The 18,230-nt window shown below is 40.0% G+C and overlaps 1 protein-coding gene across 1 annotated transcript in view; it reads right to left on the reverse strand.

Moving 5' to 3' along the window:
- The window catches only part of LOC116523607 (NACHT, LRR and PYD domains-containing protein 12-like), a 61,104-nt gene extending 43,640 nt beyond the window's left edge, over positions 1-17,464 (reverse strand). The window contains exons 1-4 of the mRNA XM_032238723.1: positions 17,108-17,464; positions 14,490-14,786; positions 8,525-8,557; positions 4,459-4,626 (exon numbers count right to left, since the gene is read on the reverse strand). Of these exons, the coding sequence (XP_032094614.1) occupies positions 4,459-4,626; positions 8,525-8,557; positions 14,490-14,760 (472 nt within the window). The 5' untranslated portion in view covers positions 14,761-14,786; positions 17,108-17,464. The remainder of the gene's footprint in view (positions 1-4,458; positions 4,627-8,524; positions 8,558-14,489; positions 14,787-17,107) is intronic.
- Between the last annotated feature and the right edge of the window lie 766 nt (positions 17,465-18,230).

Below are 18,230 nucleotides of genomic sequence, written 5' to 3' on the forward strand. Positions count from 1 at the left end.
TTGGAATGTTTGGAATGTCTCTGTATCAACAACAAAGAGTCTTTGAAGGCTTTAAGGGAGTAGGTCTAATTAGATTATAAGAGGTTATTCCTTTGATTCTGTACCAGGAAGCCGGAGATAACAAATGCAGAAGCTGTAAACGCCATTTTGAAGACAATTAAACAAAAGAGATTTTTATAACATTGAAGCTGGTATTTCAGATAGAGAAAAGTTTTAAAGTCCACAAGTTTGGTCTTTGCTCGTATTGATTTTTAATAGTCTGTTTTCTAAAGATTGTCCTAAGGGGGAGGGGTTCCTGTCTTGTGCTGTAAATAACAGCTGCGAAGTTCAGGTCGGAGTTGAATGACTCAGCTTTGGGTTGATCCTCCCCCTCCGTCCACAGCCCGAAAAGAAACAAACTGTGAACTTCAAAGAAGATTCTTACCAGCTGAGATTCCTCACTGCTTTTTTCTTGTCTGAAAAAAGAGTTATCTTCTTGATATTGAGTAGATAACGAACCAGAACTCTGGGGGCAGCTCTGTTAAGCTGCCGACGGCGACAGGCCCCTCCCCGGAAGTCAATAGGCCACAATTCTCATGTGCTGAATTCCAATGCTTCTTGCGTGAATGGGGAATCAGGCACAAACCCACAAGCCCTTATCACCCACAGGCCAATGGCCTAGCAGAGAAGTATGTTGGCATAGTCAGATCCATTATACAGAAAGCACATCATCAGGGCAGGATGTGTACTTAGGCCTATTAAACTATCATGCAACACCCATTGAGGGTTTATGCTCACCTGCACAGCTGCTAAGGGGGAGAACATTGAGGACCACTGAGGAAGATGTAATGATGTCTATGCTTTATTTTTTATCTCAAGTTCAATTGCTATGCCCAGTTCTTTATACATGTTAGGAAACAGTTAACATTTCTAGTCATGTGATCTGGGGGCAGGAAGTTGTTGTAAGATGGTTACTGCTGAGTAAAGACAAGCTTATGGTTCAAGCTCCTTGCTGTCTGCCTTTATATTGTGTTAAATCATCACAGAAGTGACCCTTGCAAGCCCCAGTCACTGTGTCCTTCACTCCCACCCTCTTTTCTCCCAAATCCACAGGAAAAAGCTCCTAGACCAGAAACAAGGTTCCCAGAGCTGGAGAACTGCATTTACTGTAGAATAAGAAGAAAAACCTCACAACTTTAAAAACTCAGGAAGAAACCCTCTCCTCCTCTTCCACGTGGCTGCTTCAGAACTAAAGAAGCCTAGTAATTGAGCAGGGAAGCTACTATGGGAGAGATCAAATGCCAACCAGTCCTGAAGATTTAAGCTGTGGGCTCCCCCTTTTCTTCCTTCCTTTCCAGTGAGCGGCAGTTTGCAGGGTCTGAAATTTACTTTCCTTTTCTGCCTTTGCCTGCTTCCCAGCCAAGGAATGCTGCTTCTTTTGCTGCCTCCCTACAAAAAGAACCTCTCTTTCTTTTTCTTTCTTTCCTTCTCATCTTCCTTCCTAACTTCCCTGCCTGCCTCCTTTTTTTTGGCAAAAGTTTTTTATTTTTTTAACATACATATAATATAATCCAAAGTATACCACTACATCTTAACAAACATTTTTTGAATATTCAATAATATATCAATTCCTCTTGCCATCAAGCCTCTTCAATTTTTATTTGCTCTTTTGCTTTCCATACATCATATTATAGTCTATTTCATCTTCAACTCCTCTCCTCTCCCTGTCTCCTCCCTACTTTCTTTCTTCCCTCTGCCATCTCTCTCTTCTCTACTTCCCCTTGCTCTCTCCCTCTCCTCTCCCCTCTTTCCACACCTTCCCTCACTCTCTCTTTCCCTCTTTTTATCTCCCTTCCATTCTCTATTTTACTTGGTATATTTCCACCTTTTGGCAAACCCCATTTAATATCAGTGGGGTTAATAATTATATTCCAAAAGAAAAAGGAAGAAAAAGAACTATTTTCCATATTACTAGTTTTTCTTTTAAAGGTATACCTTTATACAAATTCCATTTGGTCCCCCAACCCCCACCCCCTAAAAACCTCTTTTTGGGGTGAAGTGCAAGATGGATTCAAGTTTCCAGCTATCCTCATAATACTGTTATATATTTATACATCATTAAGCGTCCATATTTTAGTCTCATATTGTAACTTTAAATATATATTGTTAGGCATATTTCCAAGTTCTTCCTCCATTTTTTTTCTCTCCTCTGGTAACTTTCCCAACTAATATTTTTCTTATTTGTAACCCAGCATAATCATTTCACATTCCATTATTAATACATATCAACTGGCCTACTATCTTTATTCACTTTAATGAATCTATCTTTAATTCCTCTTTACTTGCAATCTTTCTATACTATACACACACATTACATTTCAGTGTTAGTTAATTAATGTTCAAATAGCATATGCTTTACACACGTTCACCTTTCCCCACTAATTATTATTATCTATGTGCGTATTTCCCTTCTTCCTTCCAAAAACTGGTAGATGATACCAATTTTTATTTTCCCTTCCATTTATTTTTAAAGAATCTTAAATCCCAATCTCTGAACTTCTCCTTACTCCCAATCTTTTTTGTGAGTTTTTGCTGTACCATTCGTCGTACCCTCTTCAGGATTTCCTTTGGTCTCCTCGGCCTATTTTCCCTTTTTCTTTTCTTATTATATTTTTCCCCTGTAATGAACTTTCTTTCATCTGCTCAATTCTTTCCTTTTCCTTTCTTTTTTTTTTTGGGGGGGGGGGAGGCGACACCCTTTTCTCTTTTCGTTATGCCACTATTAAATCCAATGAGATCCTTTATCTGCTTATTATTTCCTTCACTTTCTCTTGCTTTTTCTATATTTTGGCTTTCATTTCCACTTCTTTCCATAATATTCAGCCTATCGTCCTTTCTCAACCCAAATGATTCACACATATTTTTCAACATTTCACATATTTCTTTAAGATACCACCCCTCCATATTGCCCAATTTTTAATTTGCTATTTTCCTTCTTCAAATCGTATCCCAATTCTTTACACTTCAAAACTCCCACTTTTTTCTTATCCACCAACTCCAGTCCAGTTCAAATTTTCCCCTTCAAACAAAAAAGGGAAAAGATTTCATTGTAAAAGAATGTCGTCAAACAGCCTGTGCCTGATTCAAAGTTCCAAAGTCCTCACCATCAAAATCAGCTCTTTCATTTTTGTTGTTTCTGCCAGATAAGCGTTCTTTCTGGTAGAAATGTAAATGTAACCTTTAACTCCACAGAGACACAAAATGCAAATTGTAGCAAGGGAGCAGGGGAGGGTTTTTTTAAAATCGTATTGAAATCGTGTTGAAAGCAAGCTTCCTGGTCTTTGTTGTTATACTCTGGCTATAAGCTTTTTCAGCTCTTGATTTCGTTTCCTTTGTTTCTGCCTGATGAGGGTTCTTCTTCTGATAGGTGCCTCCACTTCTTAGTATTTTTCCCAGTCAGATATCTTAAATCTTAAATGCAGTCTTTAATCTTTAACTCCACAGGAGCAAAGAATACAAATTGTAGTAGAGAAGCGGGGGTGGATGGTGGGGTGGGTCAGTATTCTTCTTCAATTTTAAGTCATGGTCCGTCCCCCTTCAGCTCCTTCACAAGGTTTCCATGGAGTTTGGAGTTTATCAATTAACCACTATTAAAGCAAAGTCTTCCCATGTTTCAAATTCAACTAGAGAAAAGATCCCCCCCCCCCCTATATTACAGAAATATCCAGTCCTTTTTAAAATTCCACCTCCTAAGCTAGATAAACAGTCTGTTCTCTTTGGGCTTTAATGTTTTTAAACCACCATCTTTTTTCCTTTTCTCTTTATTTTACCATGCTGTTCCCAATTTCTCCATTTATGCTATTTTACGTTTGACTTCTCTACCAATAACAACTCCACTCTTATTCTATCAGTAGGTTTTAAATCTTCTCACCCAGTCTTGTCACTTTGTCCAGCCATCGCTCCTGCACTCATGCTTAGCCCAGTTGCCTCCAACTTTGTCGCAGACACTTTACAATGCCTGCCCCCCCCCCCCCCCCCCGGTCAGAAAGCTAGTCTCTGGCTTTTGAGGAACCAGTTTCTTCCCTCTTGGCTCTTCGAGACGCAGCTCTTTTTTCAACTTTTGTTCAAGAAGGCTCTGGTCTAAAAGAACGCCCCCCCCCCCCGGCAATGGTTTGTCAGCCCTGGATTTCACAGGAGCCCTTGGGAGCCCCTCTTCCAGTCTGTCTCATTGCGGCGCTAAGTGGAAATCCCCTGCCTGCCTCCTTCTCATTCCCATCTCATTCCAGAGTTTGGCAATGCTGCCAGCTATGGCTTTCCCATGTGGGGCGGGGTAGGGGCAGTCCCAGTGAAAGGGATGCCACACAGGCTGCAATGCTGGGACTTTTTGGCCTTCCTGGCCTCCAGAAGCCTTCTGCCAGCACAAAATAGTCTTGTTTTTGGCCTTCCCCTCCCCCAACCTCCAGTAGCTCTTCACCTTACCTTCTAATTCCTGCTCACAAAGGTCAGTCCTGAACATGGCCGAATGGTGGGGGCCAGTGGGTGGGTTGAGTGATGTGGACGGGGCAGCCTCGTGGTCCTGCATGGGCTGGATTAATGGCTTCAGTGGGTCATAGCTGGCCCGTGGACTGTAATTTGAGGACCCATGGTCTATAAAGATGAATGTGCAAATAGAAATATGTATTATTATTCACAGCAAAAAAGGTAAAGATGATTAAATTAATTGCTTTATTCAAAGAAATTAATATATCTAATTTTGTTTTTATTTGGAAACTGCTTCTGGATTTTGTGCTTATGATAAAAAAAGGAAACTGATTTTGGTTTTGCCGAATAGATAGGTTTGTTCTTATAGAAATAGCTAGTCTATGTTTTATTCAGAGGTGGTATTCAGCAGTTTCTGACCAGTTCTGGAGAACCAGTAGCAGAAATTTTGAGTAGTTTGGAGAACCGGTAAACACCACCTATGACTGGCCCCACCCCCATCTTCTCTGTCTCCCGAGTCCCAGCTGATCGGGAGGAAATGGGGATTTTGCAGTAACCTTTTCCTGGAGTGGGGTGGGAATGGAGATTTTACAGTATCCTTCCCCTGCCATGCTCATTAAGCCACGCCCACCAAGACACAAACACAGAACCGGTAGTACACATTTTGAATCCCACACTGATTTTATTGTATAAAACTATAAAGTTGAGGATGTAATATTATTATCTTCTATACTGCTCAAGAGAATTGGAAGTCAATGCCTTTTTTCTTTTTCCCTTTCTACTGCACACGCCTGCTGCCAATTACCTCCCAAAGACCCGTCAGATCACACAGGGTCGGCCTCCTCCGGGTTCCGTCCACCAGCCAATGCCATCTGGCTACTACCCGGGGGAGGGCCTTCTCTGTAGCAGCTCCGGCCCTTTGGAATGAACTCCCCGCGGAGATCCGGACCCTCACCTCTCTCCAGGCCTTCCGGAAAGCCGTCAAAACCTGGCTGTGCTGGTAGGCATGGGGTTGATGAGTTCCCCTCCCCTCTCGACTGGTATGGCTGTGTGATTTTTGTGTATTTTAATTATGTGTATTGTTGTTTATGTTCCCTTTCCCCTTTGAGTTGTTCGCCGCCCTGAGTCCCTCCTGGAGAAGGGCGGCATACAAATAAACCAAAACTGAAACTGAAACTGAAACTTTTCTCTCCCTTTTCCATTCCTCCAGTTACCGTTATTTTCTTTTTCTCTTGTATGTTATATTCTGACAAGCTAATACAAATTGAATATGGGAGGCGGAGCTGATGTTACAACAATACGACGTGCGATCTTGGAGCTCCAGGATGGCCGTCGATATATCTGCTGCTGGACAGTCCTTTTGGACCTAAACCATCCCGTAGAGACGGTGATAGAGAAGGGCACATCCTGCTAATCCTGGGGACATTGCAAAGTCCTTGGTAGATCCAGGAGAAGCCCTTTCTTCTGGCGACAAAAAAGGAGCCATTGAAGCTGCTAAAAGTTGGGACAGCTCCAGAAACAGAAGACTAGCAGGAGAGATAGTGTGCTGAATTGGTGAGCTATTTTTTTTTACTCTTAGATGAGAGAACACCCCAAAAATTTAAAGTAAAGTTAAAATTGTAGATAGAAGAGATCAAGTGGCGAGATTAAGCCTGAATCAAACTTAGTGTGTTATTTTTCTTTAATTCTTTTACTGCTGGAATTTCTACAAACATTTATTTTTTAAACTGGAGTGATTTTATTTTTCTCTTTTTTTAAGATTTTCATTCATTTTCTCTTTTCAACGCCCTATAATATTTTCTTGTTTAATTTTTTCTTTCTTTCCTGGAATATAAAATATATAAAAAGGGAAGTGAAATAGATGAAAAGAAATAACACTGCCGCTTAGAGACTTGGAAATATTGTTTTTCTTCTCTACATTTGAGCATTTGATAATCTTGTGCAAAGTAAGAGATGGTGTTACACTTCAAGGACTCTGATTTTGTTTATTGAAAATGATAGCAGGAAGAGCAGATGTTTATACAGGTGTTTCTCTGGGTACTATCAGAGTGAAAAGCTTGGAGTGGGGAAAAAAGATTGCACTGAACTGTGAAAGAGAACAGTTAACTTTGTTTGGAAAAGAGCCTTGGATTTTACAGTGGCAGTGTGCACTATTGGAAGGAAAAGATCAATACAGACAATGTTGCAACAGAGAAAAGAAAAGGAAGTGACATTGCAGATGATAATACAAGAAATTTAAAAAATACAAGTAACAACAGAGAGCATTGAAAAAAGATTGGAGATTATTGGACAAAGAACAGAAAAAATAGATGAAAAAAATTAGAATACTCACCAAACAATGATAAGGACAGATCTCAAAAAACTGAAGAAAGGGATGAACAAAGAGATAAGAAAATTGGAGATATTGACAGCAGAATGAGTGCTGTTGAAAAAGATAAGAATATTGGAATGGGTGATCGATAGACTAGAATTTTACCTCAGATTCCAGAAGATAGAAGAAGAAAAGGGAGAAAATTTGGCAGAAGTAATGATAGAAATTATTGCAGAAGCATTGGTGATAACTAAAGGGAAGATGATGGAAGGAACAGATGAGGAGTTTCGAGCCTTCGCAAGGTATGCAGTGAAATATAAGTTGCCAAGAGATGTCCATACAAGATTTACTAAAAAAGCAATTAGAATACAAATACCACAAATGGCAAGAAATAAAAGATTGCACTACTATTGGATGGATACAGGATGATGTAATTAAATGTTATAACAAAAATTAATTTGAATTTATTTAAAGTTAGAATATTTTGTATAAAAGGAAGTAATAATAGTTATAGTAAAACAAATGATTATTTATTTATTTATTTATTTATTTATTTATTTATTTATTTATTAGACACATTTATATGCTGCCCAAGCCTGAAGGACTCCGGGCGTCTTACAAAAATAAAGAGAAAAAACACATAACGAAACACATAACAAAAGAAACAGTTTAAAAACAACAACACCTCATACATTCATTCTAATTGGGGCTGGACCTCAACAGTGAGGTCAACAGCCAGGCCTGCCGGAACAGCCAAGTTTTTACAGCTTTCCTGGAGGCCATGAGAGTGGGTATGGTCTGGATCTCCGGGGTAGCTGATTCCAGAGAGTCGGAGCAGCCACAGAGAAGGCTCTCCTCCGAGGGCCCGCCAGCCGACACTGTCTGGCTGACAGCATCTGAAGGAGGCCCAATCTGTGGGATCTGGCCGCTGGGAGGTATGTGGCAGCAGGCGGTCTCAAAGGTATTCTGGCCCTAAATCATGTAGGGCTTTAAAGGTGATAACCAACACCTTGAATTGTGTCTGGAGACCAATTGGTAGCCAGTGCAGCTCGCGGAGGACAGGTTAATAATGATAATACTGTATACATATATATTAGATTGATAATATGAGATTTTATATAATTTGTAAGTGAGGACTATGGAGAAGATGCATAAAAGTTTGCTAACCAAAGATAATTTTTTTTATAAAACATGGGACTTATCTTATTAATGGTTAGACAAAGAATTTTATAAAGATGTATTAATACTGGATGGATTTAGGATGATGTAATGAAATGTTATAATATAAATTTACCTAAAAGTAGAATATCTCACATAAAATGAAATAATGACAATTATAGTCAAATAAATGTATAATAATTGTATACATATATATATCAGATTGATAATACAAGATTCTATATAAAGTGTAAGTGAAGACTATGGTGAGAATGTACAAAAAAGTTTTATAACCAATCTACACACTGTATGGAATTGGAAGATGTTTTTATGTTTTATGTTTGTCTGTACTTGTTTGTTTAAAAATAAAATTGCTTTTTTAAAAAAAACAAATTGAATATAAGAAAAAAAAAAGCACGTATGGGGACCTCCCTCCCTTCTTTTTTTATGACCAACACTGCAAGAACTACTCTGCAGCTTTCCCCATAAGGATTTTGGGTGGGATTAATATTCACAACAGCTTCTTACATAATGGGGAGGGAGAGGGAAGGATCTGATCATGCTGAATTAGCTTTAAACATGAACAGAATCACTTACCTGATGAATCTGGCAATTGGTGAGCATCAACATCTACAAATGAAGATGGACTGAATTAATGAAATACAAATTATAAAAATAGGTAAATTCAGAGCATTTTTTAAAAAAACAGGTAAATACATGGGTTATAGAGTTAAACAGCAACTGTGTCTATATTTACAATGTATATTAGATTTCTTATCTTACAGTTCCTATGCATTTCTATACATTTCTTTTTGGAAGAGCGAGAACTACTATTAAACCACTACTTCCACTAAAACATTCCAAAAGGATATCAAAATCACTGATATAAAAGGCCATCCAGAGGTCAAGGAGGGTTAGGACAGAAGTCAATTTCTCACTCCCATTAGAAGACATCTATTAGTCCTCTAGACTAGTGGTGGGATTCAAAATGTTTCACTACCAGTACTGTGGGCATGACTTGATGGGTGTGACATGGCTTGGTGAATGTGGCTTAGTGGGCATGGCAGGGGAAGGATACTGCAAAATACCCATTCCCACTCCACTCCAGGGGAAGGATACTGCAAAATCTCCATATCCACCCCATGCTAGGGGAAGGATACTGCAAAATTCCCCTTCCCTCTCCACCCCATTAACCTGCTTTCCGGCTCAGTTCTCCTGTGCAAGGCAACAAAAAAAGACCCAGCCAAGCAGCTGGGACTCAGGAGGCAGTGAATAGACTGGGGGCGGGGACAGCCAGAGGTGGTATTTTCTGGTTCTCCAAACTACTCAAAACTTCCGCTACCTGTTCACCAGAACTGGTCAGAACCGGCTAAATGCCACCTCTGCTCTAGGCCATCTCAGTGCTAGATCCCAACCTAAAACATGATGGGAAAGGATCTAGGTAATCATTTCCTCCAGGGTTCTTCAAAGTTCCACCACTGGTTTGGCAGCATTTTTCATCCTGTTGATCTCTGCAGAAAGTCCCCACCTTTCATCATCTTCATATCTGCTTTTCAATCCTGGTTTGTTTTTAATATGTGAAAGTTGAAGGTAGAACACCTTGCATGCCCAAAGGTGGGCACTTTGAGGTGTTGGGTGGTGTATCATAACATTACACAATTTATTTTCCAAGTATCTTAAATGTGAGCAGTTTTGCATATCATTTTTATCAAAGCAAAACCCCTAACTAGGATACCAGTTGTTTTGTGTCTTTCCAATTGTCTGTAAGTTTCTTCTTTTTAGAAGCCAAGTGAACTCTTCACTGTATTTCAGCTGAATGTAAATTGGGTTTCAATGATGCCATGTCAGCCATTCAATCTTGGTAGTCTTTTCTTCTCTAGCCTAAGTAATTTAATGGAATTATAGACCCCCTAGATCTTTGGGCAACTCTTTGAGGATGGGTGGGTTGTTTAAGAATGCTGATGTTTCTATGTTAAGCTGCTTCCATCAGTAAGCCTCGCCCAGGAAGCCATCCGAGAAAAAGTCAGGCAAACTAAAGCAGATCTTCAGGATGCATCAAGTCATAAATGGGATTTCTCCTTGTGATTAAGAATGGTTCTGGGATACTTCTTAGCTCCCAGTTTTTGGATCTTCAGTATAGAAATGTATTCAGGGGTTTCTAGATATTTGGCGACTATCCTTTCCCAAGTCATCTTTCATTTCATTTCAACCTGGAGCTCCTGTCACAGAATGCTGTCTTTGGATTCAATCTGGGTCAGTCACCAGAACCAGAAGTTTTGTTTTACAAGCTGCAGCCCATCTTCAGGGAACTTTACTCCAGCAGACTGCATGTTCTGGCCATTCTGTGTTATTTATATGGTGTCTATTGTATGTAGCTATTTAGATATTGATTGGGGTGCTGATGGCTGGCTATTAAGTGGTTGGCTGTTTGCTTGTGCTGCCAAGGTCTCGCCTCCTAAGTATTTGATAAGCTGGTGCTAAATCTGCATTCATATTGACTGATGAGGGGCTCTTTTACCAATCAATCACCTCCCTGGCTGTTTTTGTCCCTGCTCATGCAACAATCTTAGTAGCTACAAATGCTATCATTCTTTTCTGGCTCCACCAAGCATTACATACCCTGCTCTCTTCCTTAACAGCAACAAAGCATCACCACCTGTAATATATTATAATACTGTATCAGATCAGGAAACATGAATGGTCTAAATCATGGTCGTCTCATGACCTGGTAACTTTCAGGTTCAACTATCGCCTCTACACAGAGGCTTCACCCATTTGACTAATCTGCCTCCAGCAAATTAATGGGTGCAAGTGATGGTGAATTCATCCCTGATGCACAGAATGTTCTTGGCATCTTTTAAAGATTTTCTGATGCATCACCTCCTCATGAAGCCATTCATAGATCCCATTGATCTGGACACTGACTAGTACTGATTATGTTACCTAGTTTGGGTAATAAAATATTTGCAAGTTTAGGATAGGATAGGATATTACAGAATAGAATGAGTTGGAAGAGACCTTGGAGGTCTTCTAGTCCAGCCCCCTGCTTAGGCAGGAAACCCTATACCACTTCAGGCAAATGGTTATCCAATCTCGTCTTAAAAACTTCCAGTGCTGGAACATCTAAAACTTCTGGAGGCAAGTTGTTCCACTGCTTGATTGTTCTAACTGTCAGGAAATTTCTCCCTAGTTCTAAGTTGCTTCTCTCCTTAATTAGTTTCCACCCATTGCTTCTTGTTTTACTCTCAGGAGCTTTGGAGAATAGTTTCACTCCATATTCTTTGTGGCAACCCTTGAGATATTGGAACACTGCTATTGTGTCTCTCTTAGTCCTTCTTTTCATTAAACTAGACATACCCAGTTCCTGCAACTGTTCCTCATATGTTTTAGCCTCCAGTCCCCTAATCATCTTTGTTACTCTTCTCTGCATTTTTCTAGAGTCTCAATATATTTTTTACATCGTGGTGACCAAAACTGAACGCAGTATTCCAAGTGTGGCCTTATCAAGGCATTATATTGTGGTATTAACACTTCATGGGATCTTGATTCTATCCCTCTGTTTATGCAGCCTAGAACTGTGTTGGCACGCTGCTGGCTCATATTTAAATGGTTGTCCACTAGGACTCCAAGATCCATCTCACAGTTACTACTATTGAGCAAGGTATCCCATATACTGTACCTGTGCATTTTGTTTTTCTTGCCTAAATGTGAAACCTTACTTTTTTCACTAATTTCATTCTATTAGATAGTGCCCAATGTTTAGGTTTGTCAAGTTTCTTCTGTATCTTTAGCCTATCTTCTGGAGTGTTAGCTACTCCTGCCAGCTTGATGTCATCTGCAAATTTGATGAGTTCCCCATCTATCCCCTTGTTCAAGTCATTGATGTTGAAGAATACTGAGTCTAAAACAGAGCCTTGGGGTACTCCACTGCATACCTCCCTCCATGTAGATGCAACTCCATTGAGGACTACACGTTGTGTGTGTTTGGTCAGCCAGGTATGATCCTTCTGGTGGTGATGCTGTCTAACCCACATTTTTCTACTTTATCTAGTAGTAGGCTATGGTCTACTTTATCAAATGCCTTACTAAGTCCAAGTAAATTATATCAACCATATTCCTCTGGTCCACTAATTTTATCACTTTATCAAAGAATGCAATAAGATTAGTTTGGCATGATCTGTTTTTGACAAACTCATGTTGGCTTTTGGTTATTACTTTGTTTGCTTCTAGGTGTTCACTGATTCATTGCTTGATTATCTTTTCCAGAAACTTCCCTGGTATTGAGGTCAGGCTGATAGGTCTGTAGTTTCCTGGATCTATTTTTTTCCGTTTTTTGAAGATGGGAACTACATCAGCTCTTTTCCAGTCGTCTGGCAGTTCCCCGGTGCTCTAGGATCTTTGAAAGATATAGTTCAGTAGTTCTGAGATCTCGTCTGCCAATTCCTTCAGAACCCTGGGGTGTAATCCATCTGGTCCTGGTTATTTGAACTCATCAAGGGTAGACATGTACTCACTTACCATTTTATTCTCTATTTTAACGTGTTTCTAATCTGTTTTTAATGGTGCTGTTTTTGATAGGTTGGACTGTTTTTTTCCCCTTTGTGTAAAGACAGATGCAAAAAATGAGTTAAGTAGTTCTGCTTTCTCCCTGATGCTTGTCACCTTCTTGTCACTTTCTCCCAGCAATGAATCAATTCTTTTCTTGACTTTTTTGTTTTGTAAGAAAACAATCTGGGAGAACACCAAGGATCCCACATGTCAGAGTTTAACTACAAACATTCTATTCTTTATTGGATGCTTTCCATCCAGTCTTGCAACTTTCCTTCTTAGGGAGGATGGTTGAGAAGGTGGTGGCATTGCAACCTCAGACTATCCTGGAGCAAATGGATTATTCTACCCTTTTCACTTTGAAGCCCACATACATAAACAGCATTGGTCATAGTCATGAATGACATCTGGTAGAATAGGAATGGACATAATGCATCCATCCTTGCTTTTCCTGACCTCTTAGTTGTTTTTGTTACCATGGTATCACTTTGGGCTAATTTAGGGAGTTGGAGGTGAGTGTTCTGTGCTGGTTTGCCTCCTTCCTCTAAGGCTGGTCCCAATTAGTGTTGATGGGGAGTGAGAATTCTAGCTCACAGCCCTCTTTTGAGGGTTGTTGCAGGACTCAGTGCTTTCTCCCATACTTTTTAACATCTACATGATCTATATTGATGTACATGAAACCGCCATCATCTATTGCTTGAGATGAGATATCATTAGTATGTGCGTGATACCTCAGTTATATATCTCCCTCCCAGGGGAAGTGACAGATGCTATGAATATTCTCTCACAGTACCTGGAGACTGTGGAGGCCTGAATGGGGAACAACTTAAAATGAACCTTGATAAGACAAAGTGGCTGTGGTTGAGCCCCTCTGCATTCAGGAGTTTAGCATCTTTGGTCTTCAATAGGGCTGTACTTCCCCAGACAAAAATCATGCATAATCTGGGGGTCCTCCTATATTCACAGCTCCTGCTCAAAGAATAGCAGCTTCAACTAGGTGAACCTTTGCTGAACTGCATACTGTGCACCAGTTATGCCCTTTCTTGGATAGGGAGGATCGCCATTTGGTCACTCATGCCCTGGTCATCTGCCATTTGAACAATGTGGCTCTACACGGGGTGACTCTTGAATGGGTAGCTGCTTCACTGGTACAAAGTATGGCCTCACAGGCAATCTTGACTGCTCAAAGAATAGCACGTGCAACACCTTTGCTGCATGAGTTTCATAGGATGCCAGTCTACTTCTGGGTCCAATTCAAAGTATTGGTTATACCTTTAAAGCCCTACATGGCATGGGGCCAAGCTACTTTCAGAACCATCTTAATCCCATTAATTCAGGACATCCCATCCTCTCAGGCAGGTAAGGTATGCTGTGGACCCCATCAGTTCTCTGCCATTGTTCCTTCCATGAGGAACATTCTTTTCCCAATGTGAGGCAGGCTCCCCTCCCCTGGTCCATCGGAAAAGTATAAAAACACGACTCTGAGGCCTTCCTTGGGGCACACAGAAGAGCATGCCACTATAGAGAGAGTTAGCACCCTGAAAGTCTTTTAATTGATTTTTAATAATTCTTGCCTTTTTAAATTGTAAATGTTATCTATCAGATTTTTATGTTTTTATATTTTTTTACTTGTATATTATATCAAGTCTATTTTTTAGGGAGAGGCACAGTTTTAATAATTTGATAAATAAATAAAACCTTTAAGAATCTCCTTTAAATTTAGATCAATGAACTGTTTTGTTGAAGTTGGTTTTTCTTTTCTTTTTCAGTGATAGGAAAGTGTCAAATTGAGTGACAGAGCAGATGCTTCCCTTAGGTTTGATTTCAGGTCCAAGATTAGAAGGAAAAGCTAGAAGTTCTTCTCTAAAATTCCAGGGAGCCACTGTCAAGCCTAGTCAATATCAATGAATATTGACACAATTCGGTGGAGACAGTTTCCCAGATCACAATTGGTGTTTATTTCTAGTTGATCTTACATGGGAGAACTTTTCTGTAATATGTTCAAGTTTCTTACCTTTCTGTAAAGTTTCCTCAAGTTTTCTAGCAACATCATTTATGTTGCTTTTTTGAAGGACACGAATGCACACCTTTGGAGCGTCTTCTCCATAATAGTGAATCAGGAGATCTACAACTTCTTGCTGATTAGCTTTCTCCAAAGAAGCTGTAACAATGTTTGGCTTTTCATTGTAGTCAATACCCTTTAGCCACCATTTAAAATCCTTAAATTGCTTCTCAAGGAGGTCACACAATGTTTTGTAAAGCTCTTCTCTCACAGTGTTGTTCATGTCAGTTATAATAGATTATATCTGACCTAAAATTAAAATTAGAGAAATTAATATTTTATAGAAAATGTCAAGTGTGAGTACAGCAAAGTTTTGGGGAAGTTTGTCTCAAAACTGCTGCCTATGCATTCAGGGGAATGGCTTCCCCAAAGCCTAGAGAGAATGCCAGCTGATTAAGAGAGAGGCCCAGCCCACAAGAGCTTCCTTCTTTTGCAGAACACCATCACGGGATGGACCACTGAGCTTCCTTCCTAGTCGACTCTACTTTCTCTTCCTCTTCTGGAGTAAATAGTAGGTCTTTTCCCACAGATTTAGTAAGCCCGGGTCTATTTTTTATTTCAAGATTAATTTTTTATCCCAGTTTCTCATTGAAATTAGTCATTTTCTTCTCTTAAAAGACCAAAGAGGAAATACACTCTTAATTATAAATCAGGCCTTCAACTCAGAAAGCTATTCAACAATGTTGTCCTCTTATTGTGAGTCTCTTTTCCAGAAGGCACCTCTCCTTGGTCTGCTAGAACATATAATTAAGCGACAAAAAAATTCTGGAAGCTAAAACAAATTAATCTATAAAACCAAATGCACACAATGACTTTTTTTGAACAGGTTCTCATTCAGAAAGAGAGAGATTGCAGCCATACATTTTAAATAAAGAAATTGTTGACTCTATATTTCCAAAAAGTAGTATTCTTGATTAGTTCTGGCAAAATGTAACATAGATGTTTAATTGAGAACTGAAATAGACTCTTGAGATTTGTTGCCTACCCAATTCAAGAGCACAGAAAGTGGCTAAGAAGGCTCCCACCCATTCATGAATTGCAATGGGAGGGGGAGCCTTGAAAACAGATATTCTCTATGAGAAGATCCCACTGCAGAACAAGAGGCATCCACTCTCATAGCCTCTGGTCTATGACTGTTCCAGAAGGCCTTTGAGACTGCACTGTTGTGGGATTTCTGGTGGCATGAATGGAATTATTGCTATTCTACTATATGATTAACTTCACTTTTAGAATATATACTAAATTTTATTATATTGTGTTCTTTTATTGCTGAACAGGATTTTGTGGTATCTCCTATATACTGTACCATTTAACAATTTCAGTGGAGGGTGCCACTGCCACACATTCCTAAATATATGAACAAATATAGAGACAAAAAAATGCTGTTCTGGAGAACCCCTTTAGAAATATTTTGGGGTTCGGATTTTTTTAAAGTCTTGTTTTTAGTCAATGAGAAACCAGTTTACTATCCTCACTGCAACCCCCCCCCCTTTAGATGCTTCCGAGGAGGTCAGGATAGGCAAACAATAGTCTCCCGACGATAGCAGATCCAAACTTCCAGCATTCTTATTCCAACCCTTCTTGCAGAGACTCTAATGAGAGCCCGTGATGGACCACAACAAACTCCAGTCCACATCAGTTTCTCCCTTGGTAGCTCTACAACAATCAGGAGCAGTGCACAAGACAAACCTCTCTCCTTCCCTACAACTTTCTCTTGAGGCTAAATGGTGTGGGGAGTGTCTTCAACTCCACCCCCCACCCCCAGCCACTTTCCCAACTTGGCAGCTCCAACATGCTGTACTTTGTTAAGCAGACTCAGATTCAACAGACAAGATCTGACATATCACATTTGGCCTGATCTATGTTACCCTTTCCATTCAGTTCACCCATTAGCCTTGGCCATAACCTAGCCACCGCCCTTCCTGATCTCTATTTGTCTGCTAAGGTTAGGAACAGAAGTACTTCAAAGGCTGTTCAAAAACAAACAGAAGCCCCACAGATCAAACCAGGCTGGGGTTCCCACCCTCTGCATCTGGCTCATAGTGCTGTGCACGCCTGACAGGCAAGACCTTTTTCTTTCTTCCCCAGAGGGCACATTTCCTGCTATACTAATGCCCCAGCCTTCTTCATCTCTCCTCCTGAAGCATGTGATTAAACATTAAAAGCACAGGCAGGTTGAGCTCTACACAGCATTTCAGCTCACTTAAAGTTTGTAAATATGAAATCATAGGAATTTCATCCCAGTATCAGGTATACACACCTTGTATGAGGAGCCAGATCTTGATGACCTCCAAGCAAAACGTAGGGGGAAAAAAATCTCTTATGCTTATAGGCTGATGGTGGAAATAAGGATCCCTCTATTGCCAAACCCTTTCCAAGCTCAGACGCAGGGCCCCCTTCTTTCCCGGAGACGTTTCCTCCCTATACAAATTATGCTGAAAAGTCTTCCTGAAAGGCCTTATATTTTTGCAAAGCATTGACTGCCCAGTCTCCCCCCTCCCTCAAACACACACACGTGTTACACGAAATTCAACCTTCCTATATTTAAGCACTTAGGATGGCAACCTTACCTTTTTGTGGCAAAAAATGGGAGTCTGAAAGTAAATTTGTCCTGAATTTGTAAACAGATGGGTAAAGCGTTGCCCTTCGCAAGCCCCCAATAAAAGCGCTTTCGTTTTCAAGTGTTCCTCCCTTCTTCCCTTGTACTTTATTTTGTGAGTCATGAAGTATCTGCTCCAAAAGAGGAAACAGTTCACAGCAGTTCTGCTTAACCAATATCAAACAAGAGGGCTGTAAAAGCCTTGAAAAAAATGCCTTTAAAGGTTGAAATGAAGATCAGCGCTGCTTCGCTTAATGTCTTCCACACTTTTCCTGATTTTTTTTTCTCAACCTCCTACAGAGTTGCAATAACAGAAAATGGTTTCTGAGCACGTGCAGATTCTTTTTCTCCTCTTTACAAGAGAGGGAGGAGGCCAAGGGCTTGGAGGAGTGTAAAAGGCAGATAAAGCTCTTTTCCTGAGGGCATCCTTGCTGCTCTAAAAAAAGGTTCCCCTCCTTACTCCTCCCCTCACTTCTGTGGTAGAAATATTTGCCTAACTTCCATGCTTCTGTCAATTCCTTTCTTCTTCTTTTTTTAATAATTTTTTTAAATTTTTTTGTTACATAAACAACACATACCCACTACAGTAGGGGGAAAAAAGTCAAAACAAAAAAGAACAAAAAACAAAACAGAGAAAAAACCCCAAAAAAACACAACAAGTATATGTTATAATAAAAGTATATCAGCTGTTTACAAGTTTTTGTGCATCTCTTCCCTTAATTCATATTAATTCAAATATCTTAACTCAAATGTTTACCCAGGGACGTGCAGTCACTAGAGGCAAGGGAGGTGGAGCCTCCCCAGTCTCCTGAGAGAAAGGAAAGAGTTTTAAATTTTTTTTTTTAATGAATTAAAGCCAGGATAGTTGCTACCAGATTTCAAGTCACAGTGGCTTGGTGTCTGCTCTCAGTGTTAATTAGGAGGAAGCCAGAGAACTCGGGGCCTCTTTTGCTTAAGGAATTTTTTGCCTTTTAAAAGTTAAGGCGGAGTTAAAAAGCAACAGATTTAATATGCAAAAGAGGCACTGATTCTCCCGCCTCCTGATCTGGGAGCAGCGAATCATGTCTTGCACTTGAGCGACTGCGCAAGTGCAA

The sequence above is a fragment of the Thamnophis elegans genome, unplaced genomic scaffold (assembly GCF_009769535.1).
Source record: "Thamnophis elegans isolate rThaEle1 unplaced genomic scaffold, rThaEle1.pri scaffold_62_arrow_ctg1, whole genome shotgun sequence".
Lineage (NCBI taxonomy): Eukaryota > Metazoa > Chordata > Lepidosauria > Squamata > Colubridae > Thamnophis > Thamnophis elegans.